The sequence below is a fragment of the Desmodus rotundus genome, chromosome 10 (assembly GCF_022682495.2).
Source record: "Desmodus rotundus isolate HL8 chromosome 10, HLdesRot8A.1, whole genome shotgun sequence".
Classification (NCBI taxonomy): domain Eukaryota; kingdom Metazoa; phylum Chordata; class Mammalia; order Chiroptera; family Phyllostomidae; genus Desmodus; species Desmodus rotundus.
Window position 1 is genome coordinate 103,001,795 of NC_071396.1, and position 20,646 is coordinate 103,022,440.

Below are 20,646 nucleotides of genomic sequence, written 5' to 3' on the forward strand. Positions count from 1 at the left end.
AAAATCTGTCCTTGAAGATTTTTGGTACTGAGAACCCTGAGGGTGTTTCTGAAGCACAGCAAGCTTTGCTCAAAACAGCAGCCTCCCAGGTGGGAAGACACCAGCCTCGTATTCTGCTGGGAAGTCACGCCAGAGCATAGGTGGTCACCAGCCAACTGCACCCATGGCGTGTCCAGAGGCAGTGTGCAGTGTCCACCCAGCTTTGGGTTCATCAAGCCACTTTTTAAATGAAGATGACTGGAAAAATTACCCAGGAAGGGGTCTCCCAGATTCCCGTTGACTGCTGTTTTGCCCCGAGGACCCGGGAAGCTTCTCTCTACGGGGGCCGAGGCCTTGCGTGGCTGTGGTGTGGGTGCTTCATGTGTGACCTGGCAGCGAAGGGCGGGTCCTACTGGCACGAGCTGCTATTGGCTCTTGCAGCACTGACTGCTCTTTGCACTTACCAGTTTGTAATTGCATATTTATGTGATTAAGTTATTTTGCCTGGAAGGATCCCTGTCTGTTTTGCCAAAAATCCCCAAGAGGACGGAGATTATGACTTTTATGCTCCTCATTGTCTGTAGTGCATAGCAGAGCCCACAGCTTTCAACAAGCATTTGATAAATGTTGGCTAGAGGAAAGGGAGAGGCATAAATATAGGTGAACTTCAGGATGCTCAAGGCATCTGCTAGAGAGCAGAAAATCCTTAGGAGGAACCTTCCCTTTTATTATATAACTTCCTTCCATAGGGCCCAACTGATGAAAATCCCTTCCTCTACCCTCACCTAGGGAACTTCAGCTACCAACTCATAGGGCTTCCGCCTCCCAATTCTATTTACTTTAACCTTTTTTAAGGTAACTTTTTCCCCTCTGAAGGAAACCATATGAGGAATTCTTATCCTATCCCAACTAAAATGAGTTGCTCAGGGTGCAGTAGAAGTAGGAAGAGGACACCGTAGAACCCCAACATCCTTCCATCTGTGAGCTCCTTGGGTAACCCTAATGATCCCCTGAGGCTTTGGTTTGAACACCACCCTCCCCCCCACCCCCGGGGGCATCCCAGAGGACTGCCCCCCCCCCCCCAAGCTGGGGGATGCGGGCTTCTGAGACTCAGAACTCAGCGGAACCTGGGCCTTCAGACTTTGGCTCGCACTCCGATGTTGGGAACACACTCACTGCCCAGGATGTGGCCGGCCCAGGACGCAGTACCAGCTCTGGGGAGAACTGTTTCCCTCCATCTCCTCGTATTCATCCTGGAAAAATACAACGCATTCCACTGGACTGGGTATCAGGACAAAACACAGTACAACCACATAAGAAAAATAACTTTGTTATTAAGCATATACAATCTCATCAAAAGGACTTCATAGTATCACATCCATTACCATTTGAATACTAGCTCCACTGTTATATGGACCTGTTATAAATAATGAAATAGCTACTGAAGAATTGACTAGTCACTGGAAGAGTCATGATACGCACGACACCCGCCAGGGCTCTTGCTTTGGGGACATAATAAACAACGCTGAGGTCCCTGGGGCAGGTGCAAAGGGGTCTTTTTCCCATGGTTTCCCTGAAGCACTACTATTTGTTGAAGGAGCATGTGATTCCAAGATTTTATGCTTTAACAATTATGGTCATGGTTGTTTTCTTTTTCCCCCTCAAATAGTAAATCATGTTCTTGATTTGTTGTGAAACATACATGTTGACAGTGCCAGGAAAAATTCATCTATTTCCCTGAATTCACTAATAACTTCGGATGGCTCTATTCTGCTAGTTGTTTGGCCCAGGCTCTTTGCAAATAGATGTCTTTGTCAGCAAGGTTATCTGACAGATGTTCACTTTGCACAATGAGGCTGCTGTCTCTCTCTGGGACAGGCTAGAGTGGGGGAAGACAGGGAGGGGGCCTGACACCCAGAGTACGATGCTGTCACCCCAGGGAGGTGTCTGGCATGGAGATTATCTCCCCATGCATGTTTAGAAACAGGGCTCACAAGGCCAGAATCATGGACCATGGCCAGAACCGGGATGCCCTTCGCCTAGACTGTGGTGGGGTACACCTCCCCCATGCCAATGTGCATTCATTGTTGACCTGTTCCACTGTGTGCACACCTGAGTTCATACAGTAGACATGACTTCAGTTGGTCAGTTCACTTTGTGGCAGGTGTTGGAGTGAACACAGAAGAGGAGAGAACAGCATTCCCTCTGTACCCCCATATCCTTTGGGGGTACGTAATTTCTTCTTCTGGAATTGAGAAGGGAGGAGGACATTCTTAACTAAAATGTGTGCCTCCCCTGCACTATTTTCAATCAGATTTTTATTCCCATGGCTTTCCTAAAACAGAAGCAATCTATTAAGTCCCATTCACAAGTCCCGGTTATCAGGGTACAAAAAACTGCAGTCAGTGTTTCTGCTACAGGGTTGAAGATGTATACAAAGACCTTTCCCCCGACCCATGAAGGGGCTTGGCAAAAGTCCGACAAATTTTACCCCAGAATGGCTTTTCCACTCAGGTTTGAGCAGATGGGCCCGTTTAGACAGTGAAGCTTTGATTTCCTACCCATAACTAAAAGATACATTAGAAATAACAGTGCCTTATAATGTCTTACTGTAAAAAATATAATTTGGGCATGCAGAGTACATATTTTTTAATCCCGTGGGCCTTGTCCAACTTTTGAAAATCTGAGCATGAATAATTATTTTATACACTGACCCGATCCAGCAGATTGAGATGATAAAACAGAGGTTATTGTGTGTTTTTCTGGCGAATATTATCTAGAATAGTGTCAGGAACCCCAGATATTACCACCATCGGTTCATTCTTTTAATATACTTATCCCAGCCTCTGAACGTCCAACATGTAGCTTGCTTGCATTTCATGAGCATTTAACAATAAAGAAGATTATATTTCTAAACACAGTTCACTGTTAAGGAAAAGAAAAGGTAATATAATTCCTCATAAAAAAAATCAAAGACAGACGTAATCACTTCTCATAGAGCCTGCGCATCACTGTCTTGAGCATTCACCCACCCACACCCTTTAAATACCGTGCTCCACAAGCAGGCAACATTAAATACATTCCAGACGGGAAGCCACAGCTACTCTGTTCGTTGGAAACCGTGGCTGGCGAGGCCGGAGAGGGAAGGGAGGAGGCGAAAAGAGGAGCGTTGGGAATGCGCTTGCCTTCAGCTGCGACGCTTTGGAGGACAGGCACTGGGGATTTGCACGAGGAAGAAGGAGACGCGTGTTTGTGAAAGACTGGCCTCCAGGCCAACTGACCAGAGCCCTGTGTTTCTAATGTGAACGGAGGAAGGCGGTTGTCCCTTGAGATCTGCCATCTTTCTGACGGAAGGTTGAAAAGAGGCAGGCAAACACCAACAGTGGTTCTCTTGGAACAAGTGTCCCAGGAGCAATGTGAGATGATGGGAAAAGAAAACCAAACACAAATCTCCCAGAAATATAGGGGGAAATCGTAGGATGGGAAATGGAAATGCCAATGTAAGCAAACATGAGTTGTTGTGGGATAATTGGTGGGTTTCAGTGTCAGGGTCAAGGTCTCCTGAACAGGTGGATGGAAAGCCATTCCATGTGTCAAATGAGAACGTGTACTTGAAGAATCCCGCAAGCTGCCCATCAAAGCCAAGAGGTTCCCCAAGAATACTACAAAGGAGGGGATACCTCTGCTCGTCTTCTGAGCACATCCTCTTGCTCTTGGCCTGGCCTGGGGACCCAGAGGAAGCCTTTTCCAGAATCTGCTTCCCTGGGGACCCAGAAGTGCATAAGCAAACACGGACTGAATGGGAGGTTCGGGCAACGTGCCCCTTTCCCAATGGCTGCTCATGTTTGCTGGGAGAGGGAAACCACAGAGAAGGCCTGCAAGAACTGGATCTCGGACTACATTATGGACAATTAAAGAAAAATGGGACGAGTGGGAAGGAAATTTCTGCCAAACAGGGAAAACTGTTGTTTTCCCCCCCTCCACATCTAGGCGAACTTTCAATAGTGTATAATTCTCTGTTGGCAAGCTTGGCTGGCTCTAGACGAGGACTTCTAACTCCCCACGAGAGCAAACTTACTTGCTTCTGCCTATTAGTGGGGGGTCCCTGCTGGAGGTTCCCTTTCCCCTTGGCCAACAACCCAAGCTGGCCCTTCTTCCAGCCCTGAGCTCTACTGTACTTCAATCCAGCCGGAATCACAGTCTAATGACATCTCTGGGCACCCAGTCAGACCTGGGAGTTTCCGCACCCCTCTGACGGTCCGCCACCCTTGTCCTGCGAAGAATCTGTGATTTGCTGAGTAAGCCTACTCATTCAATCAAACAGCTTTGAAATGTCCTGGCAAACCAGGAGCCCATTGTCCTAAGGTGAATCAGGGCACTTGATTCAGTTTTCTCTTTGGAAAAGAGGACTTAGTCCTAGACCTGTAGTAACTTCCTTTTCTGCATAGGATACTGATAGATAAGCATCACATGAACACTAATGGTCATTATTGAATTAGAATGTGGCAACCTCTATGACGGTACGTATTTTGACTGATTTTCTCCATCCTTCCTAATCTCTGCTCCTTCTGGACTGTCTCCTGTCTTAAAAATTGGAAAATGAGGTTGGATAAGAGGCTGAATATTTAAAATCTATTAGATCAACCATGAAAAAGAAGTATTCACCAAAGTAAATACACATTTTTTCTCCCTTTTCATTGAAAAGGCCTCATTTTGATACTGAGGAGTAAAAGCCTCTTTGGGACACATATCTAATTCTTTTTTATAAGTAACCTCACATTTCTTTGAGCTCATCTTGCCACATTTCCCTCTGATTCTCTCAAATTTAAGATACTGTGAGAATCTTAAGTCAGAAAGCCAGAAGTTCTTAAAAGAAATAAATAAATAGGGGAGAAGTTCCGATGTCGACCAGCCCACCTGCTCTCAGGTGGAGGCATGTAAATCATTCATTTACTCCCTCATGCCTAGCATGTCTAGCAGGGAGCCTCTGAAAGTGGTATTTGGAAGACAAGTAGTAGGGAGAAGGCAGGAAAAGAGTAAAGAAAATAATGATGTATCTTGTCCAGGTCTCCAGTGGTGGGGTTTAGGTTTTTTTTTTGGTCTTTAGATGATTTAACTGCAGGTGTGACAACTCTTCTCTTCCTTCGGCATGAAGATGTTGGCACATGCTAAGGATAAAATTCTCTGGGGGTCCCCAAGTCTCTTGCCTCAGTTCTTTCCAGGGAGTCGTCTCCAGAGCCAAAGTCCATGGTTTCCGGATAGTTGGAGAATTCCTGAGCTAAAGGGAAGTCCTCTGCTGAAGGGGGAGTCCGGGGCCTGAACACCTTCTCCTGCAGCTCGGTGATGTCATTGCGGATGTCAGCCAGGATCAGCAGCAGGAAGTCGAAAGAACCAGGCGGGCCCTGTGCACACGAGAGGAATCAAAGCCAGAACACCGCAGACTCAGCCGCTTGCAGAGTGAGGGCTTCCGTGGCTCCATCACTTGCTATTCCTGCTGCAGGCTGGCAACTACTTAGTCTATAATTCCACATTCCAAATGGAGAAAACACAGGGGTTCTTCCCCTTGCCTTCTGATACCCTCATCTTTTGTATGTCTTAGTTACCTCTCTTCCCTCCCAGTTCTAGGCTGCACCCAATATGGCATAATGACAGAATAGAAGAACCTTCCCAGGCCACTTTCCAAAGAAATCTGAAGATACTATGGCAGCTCAGAGTAGGCGTTAAGGGGTTGGGGTTCTGTTGGGTTTGAATCTCAGCTCTGCCACTTACTAGCTGGTCCCTGGCAAGTTACTTAATTTCTCTGGGCTTCCATCTCTGCATTCCTGAAAAGGAGATAATAGTCTCAACTTCATTAGGTTTCATAGGCTTCCAAGTGAGTATTTAAATGAGTTAATACATGCAAAGGGCTGAGACTATAGCACATGCTCAACAATATGATCCTTTAAAACAAAGTTAGAGTATTGATAAGGACGCTTGGCTGTGACTGAAGCCTGAATGGAGTTGAGGGACCTGTGCCTGCAGGTCCCTAGTGATGCGTGGTATTCCGACCTCCGTGGGTGCTCACTGACACATGGCAGGTCAGATCCCACTTGGTCCGCGCAGGCAAGGGAGCAGGTGCTTGGGCTGCTGCATGACGTAGCCGGAATCAGAAAGCTGGCAGGTGGAGGAGCTGAGATGGGAACCCAGACCCCCTACCTCTAACGCTGACGCCCTTTGTCCTCCTTCAGAAACGACAGTGACCTCTTCAAAAGCAATGGAGTTGCTTGGCTTTTCTGTGCTCTTGGATACTACTGACTGGCACTGTTAATCCCCCAGACACCACACACATCTCCAGCTAACTTCTTCTCAGTGGCCCCAGCCACCCTGCCTGTCTCTGCACTTTCTGGAGGGGTTGGCCAACTGCTCTGCTAGGGCTGCAGCAGTGGCTAAATTCTGAAGCCTTCAGAGTTAGGGCTTAGCTCCATAGAGGTGTTCCCCCCACCCCGCCCCCCAGTCTCTTCAGATGTTTTAGGACATACCTGGAAACAGACTCATGGCATACTGAGGTTTTGAATCTTAAGATACTTCCAATAAAGATTAGCCATGACAAGAAAAAGCAATAGAAAACAAATTGTCAAGATAAATCCCAAGCAGCTGCCGAAGGCCTCTGTGACTTTCCTCCTAACACCCTCGTACTGTTTGGGTGGGCTGAGCGTTGGCTGGAAGAAGCCGGCTTCTGCTAATGAGACCCACTTGCAGGCTTCTTGCAGCTGCAGCCCTGAGAACATTCTCATGGGGAGGCGAGACAGACGGCACTACTTACGGGAGATCCTCGGGGTCCAGGGGCTCCTCTCTCCCCCTAAAAGCAGAAAGGTCAAGGTTAGCTTTCCGGACCACGTGCATGCCACCACCACAGTCTCTATTTACACACCCCCCACGACCATGCCCCTGCCCAAAACAACAAGTATTTCCCATCGGAAGCAAATGGAAGCTTCCACTGGACTCCTGGGACCACTTACCTGAATGGAACTGCTTGGGTCAAATGTCTTTCACTCAGATTTAACCCTGAGGTCATATATTTTCAAGCCAGATGTGACGAGAGGAATGCTTGCATTTCCAGGCAGTGTGTGGAATAATTTAGGAGCTTTCTAAAGTAACTCACACAGACTTTACGAGGCAGGCAGCAGGCAGCTCTCAACGTGAAACCACCCCCACTTACACAGAATGGGACATGTCTGTTCTGGCCTCAAACATGTCACACACAAAACAGCCCCGCAGAAGGACACTGGCCACGACCGCGACCACGCAGGACTTGGTTTCAGATTTACAGGAGTAACCTGTCTTAGGAGCGGTTTTGGTGGCTGTTTTGTTTCTATGGGTGTTTCATATTTTGAGGAAATTGCATTTTAGATTTTTCGGGGATGGAGGGAAGTATATCTGTGTCTCAGTTTTGCTGTGCAAAATGGGGAGAGTAAACAGGGCTAGAGCTTCCCAGAGACTGAAGAACCACTGGTTAGACTGACCTTAGAGCCGTCTCTTCCTGGGGCACCCGGCGGGCCCTACGGGACAAAGGGATCTCGTTTAACAGAAGGGAAAAGCAGGGGACAAGAACACGATTCCCTCAACTACAATTGAGAAGGTCTCTGAGCAGATACTGACCACAGGGCCCCTCCGGCCTTGCTTAATGTGGGACAGGTCAGGAGATGGTCCCATGGGTCCCATCGAGCCCCGTGGGCCTGGCTGCCCAGGAGGGCCTGGCACACCAGGGAAGCCTGGGCTGCCCTTTGGTCCCGGCGAGCCTGTAATCAAAGAAGAGCTCATCAGCGCCTCATCCTGCAAGGAAGACCAGGGCACAGATTCCCAAGGATCTGCGAGCTCGGGAAGCTGATTCTCTGTGTGCTCTGCCCTTTGCTTTTTCTGACACCTCCACTGGGATGCCCCATAGGCATTTAAAACTTACTACGGTCTAAATTGACTTCCGCATCTTCCTCCCTTTTCACGAACCACCAGTCACTCATTCACTCAAGCCAGAATCTTGACAGACTTCCTATTTCCCTATTTCCCTGTTTACACACACCTCCCTCATCCAACTGGCGACTGGTTCCTAAACAGTTTACCTCTTCCACGTCTCTTATAACCGTGGGTTCCTCTGTATCCCCTCGGATGGCTCACACCTGGATGGTGTGGCTGGTGGTGGCTCACACCTGGATAGTGGTCAACAGTACAGGTGTCAGCATCTGACACCTTGGTCTGAATCCTGGACAAGCTGCTCGCCCTCTTTCACCCTTCGTTTCTCATCTGAGAAGCTGGGCTGATAAAAATCTGCCTTACAGAGTGGCCTCGAGTAATAGATGAGATTTTAGATACCTGCGCATGTCACTCTGCAGAGTACCTCACACATAAAGGCACTAAAAAAACCGTTAGGCTTTTCTTGAATAATTAAGCCAATGCCAGAGGCAGTCGATATTCCATTCAAACCTGTTTCACACCCCTATCCTCAGTGCTGGCTCCAGGTGCATCCTGCAGAACTTACCGGGAGGGAGGCCAGATGCCTCCCATAACTAAATGCTTTACCTCTAACAGCACGAGGACAGGCCAGAGACCATATGTTACTGTCATTTACGTAACCAATGACCTTCCGAGATCACTGTATGTCCAATGCCTTTAAAGTGTGGGGCTTTGATGTGCAAATGGCACCACCTTATACATAAGAGTGGGGGCCAGAGGGCAGCAGCCACCCCCTCACCTCCAAAGCCAAAGGATTCCAACTTAACGTAGTTTCCTGTGTTGGTGTCCCAATCAATCACAGGCCTGGGGACCGGACTTCCAGTTAAGGGTAAGAGAAACCTTATTGGTTCTCTAGCTGCCCTAACACCTCTCAATGAAGGGCTGATGCTAGAAGTAAGGAGTGAGAAAGAAACGGGATTGGAAGAGAGAGCAGGGGCAGAGTCCTCCATCACTTTCTGCTCCCTCAAGGACCCTGGACAGCTCAAGCCATGTTAGAAACCAGAGGGCAGGCTGGAAAGAAAGTCAGCAAGTCATTTATTAACAAGAAAGGCGGCCAATGAATGGCTCCCCTGCTCCTAGCTTGTCCTTGCGGGAGGGCACGTGAACTGGCCTGGAGATGAACTCTGCAGGTTAGCAGAGTAGGTGCGTCCTCTTGGAGCAGTGTGGAGAACGCTGTGCTAGGAATCAACTTGTAGGAAGAGACCCAAGTCTACTCAGAGCAGTGAGAAGCTTCCTTTGTGAGGCATCTGCTGGAGAAAACTTCACTGTGACCCAGGGTACTGCAGTCCAAGGGAATGAACAAGAGGCTAAACCAAAGCCCTGGACCAGTTCTTGTTCTCTGTATAGATGGAGACCCAGGCCACCTGTGTTTGATGGAAACCAGGAGACTAAGATATGAGTAGAGAAGAAAACCCATAAATAGCTTGGGAAGAATTTTGAGCCTTTGTTCTTGCTGATCTTCCAACCCAAAATCTGCCTGTGCCCTCCCTGTTTGGACAGGTCCTACCAGTCTTTCTTTCACCTCCAGCTCAGTCCCCAGGACCCCGATCAGGGCTTCAGTGTTCTCTCCCTATTTTAAGCTCCACAGCAGGGAGCACCGTGCAGTGAGGCAGGGCATGCAGATCCTGTGTGATCCTATTTGCTTTCTCTCTGTGTCTTGTCTGCCCAATGAGCATGTCGGGAGGTCACTCACAACACCTAGTACACTGCTAAGCAATGGTAAACAGGGATAAAGCCCTCCGTGTTTTAGAATCATTTGCTCACATTTATATCATTTCCTTTACAAAGGGGTGTGAAAAAAATCTATAGATCTATCTATAGAGTAAATCATAAAAATATAAAATGTATTTCATCATTGTAAGATAGAAAACAGAACATTTGGTAACTATTTTTTAAAGTTCTCATTGCATTTATTCTGATGAAATGATAGGACATTTGATATTTTCTTCAAAGTAATAAGGGTGAATTTCCACAACAGTATGGCAAATGAGCAAAGCCAGACAAAAACACACACCCTATGAAGTTCATTGCTACACAGTTCTAGGATAAAATGGTAGCAATAGAAAGCACGTCAATGGTGGCCGGGAGCAGGGGTGGGGGGTGGACGGCAAACAGGCACAAGGGCGTGTTTCTGGGTGATGGAAACGGTCTCTATCTTAATGTAGATACAGATACAGGGTGGGGTTAGTGAGAGCTTGATACAGGATTTGTACATGTGTCAGAAGTTGTGATTTAAATGGATACTTTTATGGGATATAATTGTATCACAGTAAGGTCGACTTACAAAAAATATATATGTGTAAACTAATATTGGTGCAAATGTGCTCACAAATAGTGGGAAGGAGGGAACAGGACTGGGGAGTAGGGGAAACCAGGCCAATGCTGGGCCGTTAGAGCCCACAGGAGCTCAGGAAGCAAGTCTATTCTTGTATGTATTAACGTTAAAACATAGTTTCCATGTTGTTTCTCTGTAACTTAAAATGATCTCTAAGAATCTTATCCAATGGTGGGACACTGACCTTGGTGTCCCAGATGACTACTGGCTATTAGGGTTTCTCAGGCTTGGGGGCCCCGTTTCCCAAGCTTTGCACACATGTGGGTGCTCCCTGGGTTCCTGCTACTGCTCCTGCCCATGGTAGCCACACAGCTCCGCTCAGCCCCCACTAAACGTGAGCTCTTGAGAGGCCCTGGCTGGTGACTATCCCCTTCAATGCCCTGCCCACACTCACCGGGAGGGCCCTGGCCCCCAGGCAGGCCGGGAGGTCCCGGCAGGTAGGCACTGGAGGCCAGCACCTTGTTACCAGTGATGTACTTGTCCAGGTCGGCGGCGCTGTTGGGGAGCAGGGCAATCTGGAGAGAGAGGGAGGAGGAACCTGTTAGGGAGCGAAGGCCCTCTGCCCGGAGATTCTTCTCACTGTGTTGTTCACAGCGGCTGTGAGACCTTTTCATGATAATATCCCTTTATCCAAGCCAACCAGCTGAGCACACCGGTCAGGGCCCCAGGTGACACAGTTTAGCCTGGGAGGCTGGCTCCCCAGCCTGGAACTTCAAAGCATCAACACTGTCCCCCAAAGAGCCCCTCAGTACCCTCAGCACTTGTGCACATGCACCCCTAGGAAGCTTTAGGGGGCCCTTTAGTTAGAGTGAAAACCCTCGGGGAAGGACAGCCTCGCGGGTCCACGAGCTTGGAGTCTCCTGACTGCCTGCTGCCTTCCTCCACGATTCAAGACCTGGTATTTCTCAGACAGACAGACATAAGTGCTCCATTCCCCTGTGATCGCTACTCAGAATCCAGCAGGAAGACCATCAGAATCAAAATCCCGCATAACCTGCAAGTCAGCTTGGCACACCTTCAGATCAGGGTTCACCACATTCTAACAGGCAGCTTTAAAAATGCCCCTTACCTAGGGGTCTGTTTTAATACTCACCTAGTCCATCCGCTGCCTTCACTGCGTTCCGTCAACTCTGAGGCTGGTGGGCAAACCATTCCAGTCTAAGCCTGGTTGGCACTGACCTCAGCGAATGCTCAATGATGTTGTGGATTTTATTTCTCAACATTTTCCCACCTTATGTCTGCCACGTCCTTCTACTTTGGGACCGTTTCTAGCCCACTGGGCACGTACCTTTTGCTTCAGCTGCAGCACCGTCTGCTTCATCTGGTGGAACTCCTTGCACGAAGCGCAGCAGGTGCTGGCTCTCACTGCGTTCTCAGACTTCTCATCGTGCCCTGAGAGAGGAGACGGGTGCTGGTCGGTGCGGGAGGATATCCAGCCCGGCAGAGACAGAGCATCGAGGAAGGCAGTCCTGGGGCGGACTGGCTGACAGTGGACTGTGCGGGGGATTTTATGGTTCTCAGGGCACCCTGCAGCACGCCCCAGGTCTGGGAGAGAGGGGGAGACACGCTGCTATATTTTGGGCTCAGCTGTTCCCATTTAAGCAGCCCAGGCTCTTTCTCTTTCATGTGGGAAGACGTGGACCCTGGCCCTATAATCAGGACCTTTCTGGGAGGCAAGCTGCATCAGCGTGACATGACTACACTCCCCTCCAAAGGCCAATGTTCACACGCCATAAATTATGCCCACGCTCAGGTGGTGGGGCTCACGGAGCTGGTCCTTATCACCTCTGATCACCCAGCTGATCAAAGGCAGAGGCCAGGACAGGCGGGGTCACAGATCGGGGCTGGACACTGGCCTCCGTGGAGATGTGGAGCTGGGGTGGAAGACATGCCAGGTACTCTGGACATGCCCACCCGGGGCCAAGGGAACAGCCTAGAAGGCACTGTGGCCCCGCCCAGTGGGAAGGGTCCTGAGGCCACGTTATGGAGCACTGGGAGCTCCGAGGGCTTTTTCTGAAGTCGTATTTTGCTAGGGAAAAAATGGGTGCATTAAACGGCAATGGGGCCAAGACTTCACACAGCTGTCACCCTATGACACAGAAATGGCCGCAGACACCTGAGTGCCAGGTGACGAGACACCGGGGGTCACCTCGCCACCAATGAGTAGGTGAAGACCACCAGGGCTGTGCAGAAGGCGGCAGTGGAGTGGGCCCAGAGTGGGGAGACAGGGTGCATGGCGTTTTGCTGGGATGGCCAGGACGGGGTGGCAGTAGCCTTAGGGGTTGGGCCAGACATGCTCTTTGTGTGGCAGGTAACACTGCGATCTGGAAGGGAGCTTGGGGACAGTAGAGTCACATCTCCCCCAGGTCATCTCTTGTGCCTCTCGGCCCACTTTCTTTTCTCCCTACTGCTCTCGCTTCTGGGACACCCTCGCTGAGGCCTCCATTGGTGGAATTCTACCAACAAGCGAGACCCAGCTCGAGCCTTCCGTGAAGCCCACTTCTCTGTGTATGGAGATACTGCTGTCCGCTGAGGTCAGGGGGCACTTACCACATGTCCCACTCAAATGGCAGGTGTCCCAGGCCTCCCTACAGAGGGGATACTGGTGCCAGAGTGGGAGCCACACAAGAACTGGGGTCACTTCTTGGTGGCTCACATAATGGATGCTCAAAATATGTCTGAAGTAGGGTGTTCAATGTTGAATTGTCCCTATCCCCCCAAATTCATATGTTGAAACCCTCACCCCCCAGGGCCTCAGACTGTGACCTTATTTGAAAATAGGGTCATTGCAGATGTCATTACTTAAGATGATGTCATGCTGGAATAAAGGGGCGTGTAGTCAAATACGACTGATGTCCTTATAAAAAGGGGGACATTTGGACACACACCCAGGGAGAACACCATGGGAGATGAAGGCAGAGGTCAGGGTGATGCAGCAGAAGCCAAGGGACACCAGAGGTTCCAGCAAACGTCCAGAATTCGGGGCGGGGAGAGACATGGAACAGATCCTCCTTTACACACCTCAAGAGCCAACCCTGCCAACACGCTGCTCTCAGACTCATAACCTCCCAAACTGTGACAACACACTTGTGTCCTTTAAGCCACCCTTTCTGAAAGTCGCCAGCAGGGTAACAACCGATGTGGGTTTATCACGGAGATTTCCCGAATCTGAGTCCAATGCTTTTCCCACGGACCACGCAATTTCCGCTGGGCGCCTCCTCCCTGGTTAATGGGCCGGTTGACGACCCTACTTGTCTGTGGAGCCTGAGCTCATCTGAGGCAAATCAGAGTTATTTCGCTCAGTCTCCGACGTCACAGACACAAGAGAATTGCTGTGCAAGAATGTACTCGGTGGCAAATGACTGAAGCCTTAACCACCCTTGTTTGTGCTCCCAGTAGAGAATGGCGGCTCCCGGCATAAGTGGACGGCCCCGGTGCCAGGTCTGTTACTACCTAAGGGCAGCTGGGTAACGTGAACCTCTCCCAGCCCAGCATTCACCCACAGCATCCCACCTACTGGCCCACTGAATAGTCCCCTCCTGCAACCTCTCTCTCCCATCCATCCCATCTTCCCATCTACCTCTCTCTCATCCCTTTATGGGTCTGTCAGTTCATCCACGCATTCCTCCATCCATCTCTCCTTCCTATCCTATCTCTGGAGCATTTGCTACTTGCCAGGCCCTGTGTGAGGCACCGGAAATGCAAAATAAATGAGGACACCTGTTTAACGATTTGCGAACAGCCTTCCTTTTACCCAACTGGCCCTGCTGGCAGAGCCAGGCTATCACGAACAAGGGCTAAAACCTCATGCTTTCATTTCTACTTTTATGTACTTGGTTGAATTTTCCAAGTGTTGGTGTAATTCAGGTGATATGATATTTTCATAACAGTAAACCTTTTCAACAGCTTCTAGACTCTATTCCGTTTATATCATCGGGTGTTAGACCTAATGTATCTTTAGTTCAATCTCCTTTACAGAGAAGGAAAATAACTTAGGTCTCCCTGGGTGCTGAGGCCAGGCACTGTGGGGGCCCAGGGAGCCTGCTGCTGGGAGTTCTGTTCCGAACACCCGAGGGCCATCTGCGAGGCTGGCCCCAGGGCCGCGGTTCCTGGGGTGCTCGCCAGACCGGCAGCAGCACCAGCGCCACAACTGCACGGGCGCTTGTTTTCTGAAATCCGAGATCCCGGGAGAGGGCCCGTACACCTGCCCAGCGAAACCCTCCGTGTGCCGCAAAAGCACATTCGCTGCTCCTGGGACACAGCTCTGCCGAGTGACCTTTGACCTGAGGATGCCTGGCCTGTTTTCTGTCCCTTTGTGAAATGATCAGAGCAGAGATCCAGGCAAACTTTGTTCCCAAGACTCCTGAAGCATCTGCACACAGGAACAGAGTAGCAAGGAATGCAGGCTCTGGTGGAGTCCAACAATGTGGACTGGATCCTGACGTTGTCACTCGCGCCCTTTCCGGGTGGAAGTCACAGCTTCTGTGGGCATCGTCCTTTCAGATGTAAAGAGGGCAACGGCACTTAGCACCTGCCATTGTGGTGAGGCATCAAGGACACCTGCAAGTTCGCAGAACAGTGCCTCGTACATGACAGATGCTCCATAAGTGTTAATATGGTCGCTATGGGTGGTATCTTTTAAGCAATTAATTTATCTACAAAACGACAGATGTGTTTCCTTTGGAAAGAGCTCTCAGAGGGTGTGACGACAAGTCACTGTGTGTGGAGATGGACGCATGCAATCTCTTCTGAACTGGGGCGGCTCTTCGCTGCAGTTTGTCTACGGTACTGTCCGATGTGGAGCTGAAATAACCCTGGCTATGCTACCTTAATAATGCATTTAGAAACCTGGGTAGACATCTCCGACTTTTGTTTTCAGTCCTCTCTATGTAGCCATTGAGTGTCTCTGACCATGACCGTGTTAAGGGAGGTATCACTTAGTATATTGCTCCAACCCATTCCAATTGTAAAGGTGCAATATTACGAATGAGCCACATGGGGGCAGATAGCTCTAATTTTTACTCATGTGGGTCAGTATGTACATATATCCTAAGCATCAGAAATAGAATTCCTGACATACTAGACTAGTAATAATTAATAAACTTAGAAAAGCTAAAGAATGTTCCCAACATATTTCATGTGAACAGTGTCAGAAGTGAACAAGGCATGTTTGTTTTTAAAAGCTGATGGTGCAGATTTGTGCCCTGGCCGGGGTTCTTAACTCCAATGGCACATTTCAGACACGTGGGGGGCTTCTAAGAATCCCACTGACTATGCTGAGCCCCGCCCATCAGGGAGTCACCCCAGGGGGATGGTATCAGCATGTTTTAAAGCTCCCAGGTTGAGAACCACACATCTATGTATTCGTGGAGCTTGAAACATGAAACACCTGGTGGTCCCTGACACTTTGAACTGTGATAAGTGACACTGCGGGTCGAGGTCACTTTATCAGAAAGTAAACAAAAGTTGAAAAAGAGAGATCTGTAAGCTAATTACTATGGAGCCAACAGGTCCGTCATTTGTCTCCTCTTCGGGGGCTACACTGGCTCCCCGGAGCGACAGAACTGGCTCCAGCTACATGTTCTCAGACAGAATCAAAGTGACCGAGCGAGCCAGGGCAGTCGCCGTGCCTGTGTGCAGGGCGACCTTTCAGAGAGCAGAGGCCCTTCTGCGGCAGCCCCTGCCGTGGTTCCCCACCGGCCCTCTGAACAGCGGAGGCTGTGCTCGCTTTTAAATCCCCCCGACTGTAACATTACAGATGCTGGGCAACGCAAAGTTTTTTTTAAAAAAAAGAGGAGGAAAAGGAAGTTTTTCCTTAATAATCATCATTACCTCCTCATCCAAAAAAAAATGACTGTGATGAAATATTTGGCTTATTAATTAGTCCAAGACACGTGGAACCACTTAGCTGCCTCTGATGCCCCAGATGCAGGGCTTGTCTGGCCCCTAACTTTTCTTAGTGCTGAGCTGAACAGCTGCATGTTGACTATTCATCTTTCAGATACAGTAGGTTCTCTGTTTTGGTGGTAAAGCTGGGCATGTCTCGGGGTCTTGGCACTCGCTTAGATGAAGGACAAAGAAGTGACAGAACAGGGACTCACGGGGCTGGCAGGGCTTATATTACTTTTACTATATCACACCAAATTGCAAAGAAATATTTGCAAGGGAAAAGGGGTCTTCAGCACTCTCCTTCCCCAACCCTTTTGTCTACAGAGGCGGCAACTGAGGCCCGGAGACCCGCCCAATGACACTCAGCTGGTTAGTGATAAAGCAGCTGCCAGGTCTCCTCCAGGGGTGTCCAACCTTTTGGTGTCTCTGGGCCACACTGGAAGAAGAGTTGTTGTGGCCACACATTAGACACACAAACATGAAATGAAAACCAAAAGATCTCATAATGCTTTAAGTAAATTCACAATTTTGTGTTGGGCCGCATTCATAGCCATCTTGGGCTTCATGTGGCCCACGGGCCACAGGTTGGACACCCCTGCCTCAAAGCCAAGAACTTTCTGGGGCATCACCACTATTAAAGAAATGCATCTGGGGCACTGTTTTTTTTTTTTTTTTTTTTTTTTTTTTTGTGGCCAAAGCCATCACAGCCAGTCCCTCACCTTCTCAGTGGCCCATCGCTTGAGTTATGGTTTTAACACTTAGGGCATACGATGTGGCTGTCCTTTGTCATAATTTTGTGTATCAATTACTCCTCTCGTTCTGTAACTCCCTGATAACTGTAACTCCTTGGTAACTGGTGTTGGAATGTTTTTCTTAGTACAAAACTAAAACCAAATGCTAAGTCCCCTGTGCATATGTGGTGAAATGCATTGAGACCAGTTACTAAACATGAAATACTGAATCCTTTTATAATGCTGCGGCTGGTGGCAGGGGAGTGTGGCACAGCAGACAGTGGTGGTTTAGAAAGTTCTTCGAGGCTGTTACATTTAGAGGAGGCAGGCGGGCAGCGGGGGGAGAATCAGTGGCAGAGGCGAATCTGTGCAACGACTTTGTTACAATGAAGCTCCGCGGTACAGCCACCCACAGTTCTTTCTGATCCCACAGACGACGGATGGCTCCCTTCCAGTCCCTGTAAATGGGAACTTCCTGTCTCTCGGAATGGCGAGATGGAGGAGTTTCCTCCTGTTTTGTTCGTCAGATGCTCTGCTGTCTGCAGCAAATGGCTTCCCTCTAGACCTTGTGGCTGCATCTGAAAACATCCTTCCCTGAAGGTCGACCAGATGACCTACCAAGGTCAGCCCTAGAGCTCAGAGTTTTGATGCTACTAAGTTAGAATTTTCCAAACTCTACTTTTCAGGATGCTTTTATTTGGGAGCTGTTTATAGGTGTTTCTTAAGAAACTAATTTTGGGAAATTCAGATTTAATCAAAGTTAATTTCCCTCCCTCCAAAAATGGCAATTTCTCTCAGACTTTTAATGCACTCACATCAGGAATCCTTAAGAAATGGGTGCAGTAACGCCTTCTTTCCCAAACATCTGAACACAGAAACATCTACAGGAAGAAAGGCTTAGCAATGCCCAGGACCCCGCAGTCCTGTAGAACGCAATGTGGAGAAATGCTCTCATAAATGGTTGAGATAAAACACACCTTTAAATGAAAGTAATACTGGAGAAGGTACAAAGAAAGTTGCAAATATATATCCCTTATGTCTGCTTAGGTTTTTACTGAATTCTCAGCTATGGTGGTCAAACTGGTTGCCGGACTGGCCACCTCTTCAATAAAACTCTTGATCTCTTGTCCGCAGGTGCTTTGTGTGTGTGTGAGAAATGTTTACCAAGTACAATTCATTTCTCAGGGAAGGAAACAGGAGTCTGGTCTGGGGGTGGACGGAGCACCCTGGGCTGCTGATGTCTCAGACACAGTGAGGCCTTCCTGTGCCGCTGCCGGGTGGCTGGGCTGCTCCCTGGGCCCACACTGCCCCAGCACGAGGCAGGCGGTGAGTGCCACCAAGGCTGCCTTGTCACTACTCAGGGTCATCCCTAGGGAACTACATAGCAGGGCCATGGATGGGACTGAAGAGGGATGTGGTTGCAGAACCCAAGAATTATAAGGGGAGGACGCCACGCGAGGCCAAAGAACCAGTAAATTCCACCGATAAAGCCCTACCCTAGTCTCTGCACACGGTGTCTGCTAGTTAGGACTGGTCCGTGGGCACCAGCTGGGAACCGCCCGTGGGCAGGACATGGTCTTTCCATTTGGAGATCCCTACCGTTCACTGCCACCCTGACACTCAGCAGTGAGGTGGTGTCACTGTGTCTGATGGTCGCCCGCTAGACTGGGTTGCTCAACACTGCCCTTCTCGCCCATGAAAATGGGAATTCACCTGGACACAAACTCGAGGCAGAGAGACAGTGGAGGTGCCTGGCTCAGTGGCCGACAGCCCACAGGCTTCCTGGCTCAGAGCACAGCTGGAGATCCAATTCCAGAGTGAAAAATGAGAACGCTGCTCTCTTGTTGCTAATTCTTCTTTTTTAATCCTCACCCAAAGATATGTTTATTGATTTTAGAGAGAGAGGAAGGGGGAGACAGAGAGCGAAACATCCATGTAAGAGAGAAACATTGGTTGGCTCCCTCTTGTGTGTGCCCTGACCAGGGATTGAACCCACAGCCTTTTGGTGTACAGGACGATGCAGCAATGAGCTGAGCCACCTGGCCAGGCCTCTCGTTGCCAGTTCCTAAGTTGCCTCACACATTAATACGTCTCTCAGCGGCTAAAAGGCTGCACCTCATTTTTCAATGAGATTCTTCCTTTCAATACAGGACGTAATCTAAGAGTTAAGTTATGCCTCCTGCACCGCACCCCACCTCCTGCACCTGAAACAACCTGCAAACTTTTTTTCCTCAACTGACCCTTGTTTTAAGCACCTTGGGGCACATGGGGCCCACATGCTTCAGGCTACAAATAGTTTTCACAGGGCCCTCTGATTCATTCACATTATCCTAAACTACCCAATTCTGAGCTGGCTCCAAACAGGTATTCTGCCTCTACTTCTACTATGGGGTGGCCTCCTCATGACTCAACCCACTTGCTCCTCACAGTTTTTCCTGTGTGAGGCGGCTGGTCCCTAGCTGTTCGCTGCCCCAAGCTGATGGCAACTGCCTGCTGTCCCTTTCTGAATCTCGGGCTACACCTCCACCCCCAACTCACTAACTAGCTCCTGAGTGCCCAGTTCTGGCCTTTCATCTCCCTGCATTTCTTGGTACCTGGGCTTTGCTCCCTCCCACCCACAGATGGCCCAGGCCCAGGGAGCCCCCCCACTGACAGGATCCCTGATACTGTCCCCTCTCAAGGGCAGCAGAGGAGACCTGGGCCCTGAGCTCTGGACAATGACAACTTCTTGGCCTTGTACGCACTGGATACACAGGAGCACGAGGGCTGCCCCTTCCCCTGCCCTATTCCCTTCCTCCCCAAACTTAAATAAGTAACCCAATATGTGAGCTGATCATATATCCCCAAGCAATCGATCAGACAGCTCAGTTCAATCTGTTTGACCTAACATAAATCAGCCCCTCAAACGCTGTGAAGAAGGGCCAGCTTTAAAAAATCTTTCTACTCCATTGTGACTGTGTTTGCAAAATACAATGAAAATAAATTACTAGAAAAATAAGGCATAAAATACCAGCAGAAATCTTTGGATTTAGACAAAATTTCTCTGTCAAATTGGAATAAAAATGTCTAAACATTCTCTACTTGGGTTTTATCCATCAGGAACCAGATCACAAACAGTTCGCCGGCAGGCACAGGGCCACGGCCTAGACGCTGAGTGGTGCTGATGTAGATTGTTGCCTTACGCGGAAATGCTGCATGTTTGTGTTCAGCCCACTTTCTCTGAGGGAAGAGCGTTTCTGGCCTCTTCTTTGCTCCAAGCATGTGACTAACTTCTACTGATTTACCCACGAGCACTCCGCCTCTGCGTGGTGGAGGGCTTCCTTAAGTATTCACCAGCTCGTAGACCTTGCTGCCAACAGGAATGGCTCTCATCAGGTCTCTTTGTCAGAGGCTTGACCTCCTGACCTTCACTCCTCTTACCCAGGTCCCACCTACTGTTCATATAAATGCCCCTTCCTAGTGCTTAGCTATCCATCCATCCACCCACCCACCCACCCAGTTAGGGGGATCATTGTACTTGCCCTACCCACCGGTGTCATTGGGGTATTTGTCTCCCTTGATGCACGTCCTCCCGTCGTCCTCCTGGATGTAGCCCTCCCGGCATTCACAGCGGTAGCTGCCCAAGGTGTTGATACAGATGTGTGCGCACAGTGTCTCGTTGCTGGTGGCACACTCATCGATATCTGTTGTGAACCAAATGCAGACAGAACTCAGTTTCCAAGAACT

The 20,646-nt window shown here is 49.3% G+C and overlaps 1 protein-coding gene across 1 annotated transcript in view; it reads right to left on the reverse strand.

The window, feature by feature from the left end:
* Positions 1–1,293: 1,293 nt before the first annotated feature.
* Positions 1,294–20,646, reverse strand: part of CCBE1 (collagen and calcium binding EGF domains 1) — a 167,774-nt gene continuing 148,421 nt past the window's right edge. The window contains exons 5-11 of the mRNA XM_024580441.4: positions 20,451–20,603; positions 11,589–11,692; positions 10,695–10,815; positions 7,618–7,757; positions 7,482–7,517; positions 6,782–6,817; positions 1,294–5,381 (exon numbers count right to left, since the gene is read on the reverse strand). Of these exons, the coding sequence (XP_024436209.2) occupies positions 5,148–5,381; positions 6,782–6,817; positions 7,482–7,517; positions 7,618–7,757; positions 10,695–10,815; positions 11,589–11,692; positions 20,451–20,603 (824 nt within the window). The 3' untranslated portion in view covers positions 1,294–5,147. The remainder of the gene's footprint in view (positions 5,382–6,781; positions 6,818–7,481; positions 7,518–7,617; positions 7,758–10,694; positions 10,816–11,588; positions 11,693–20,450; positions 20,604–20,646) is intronic.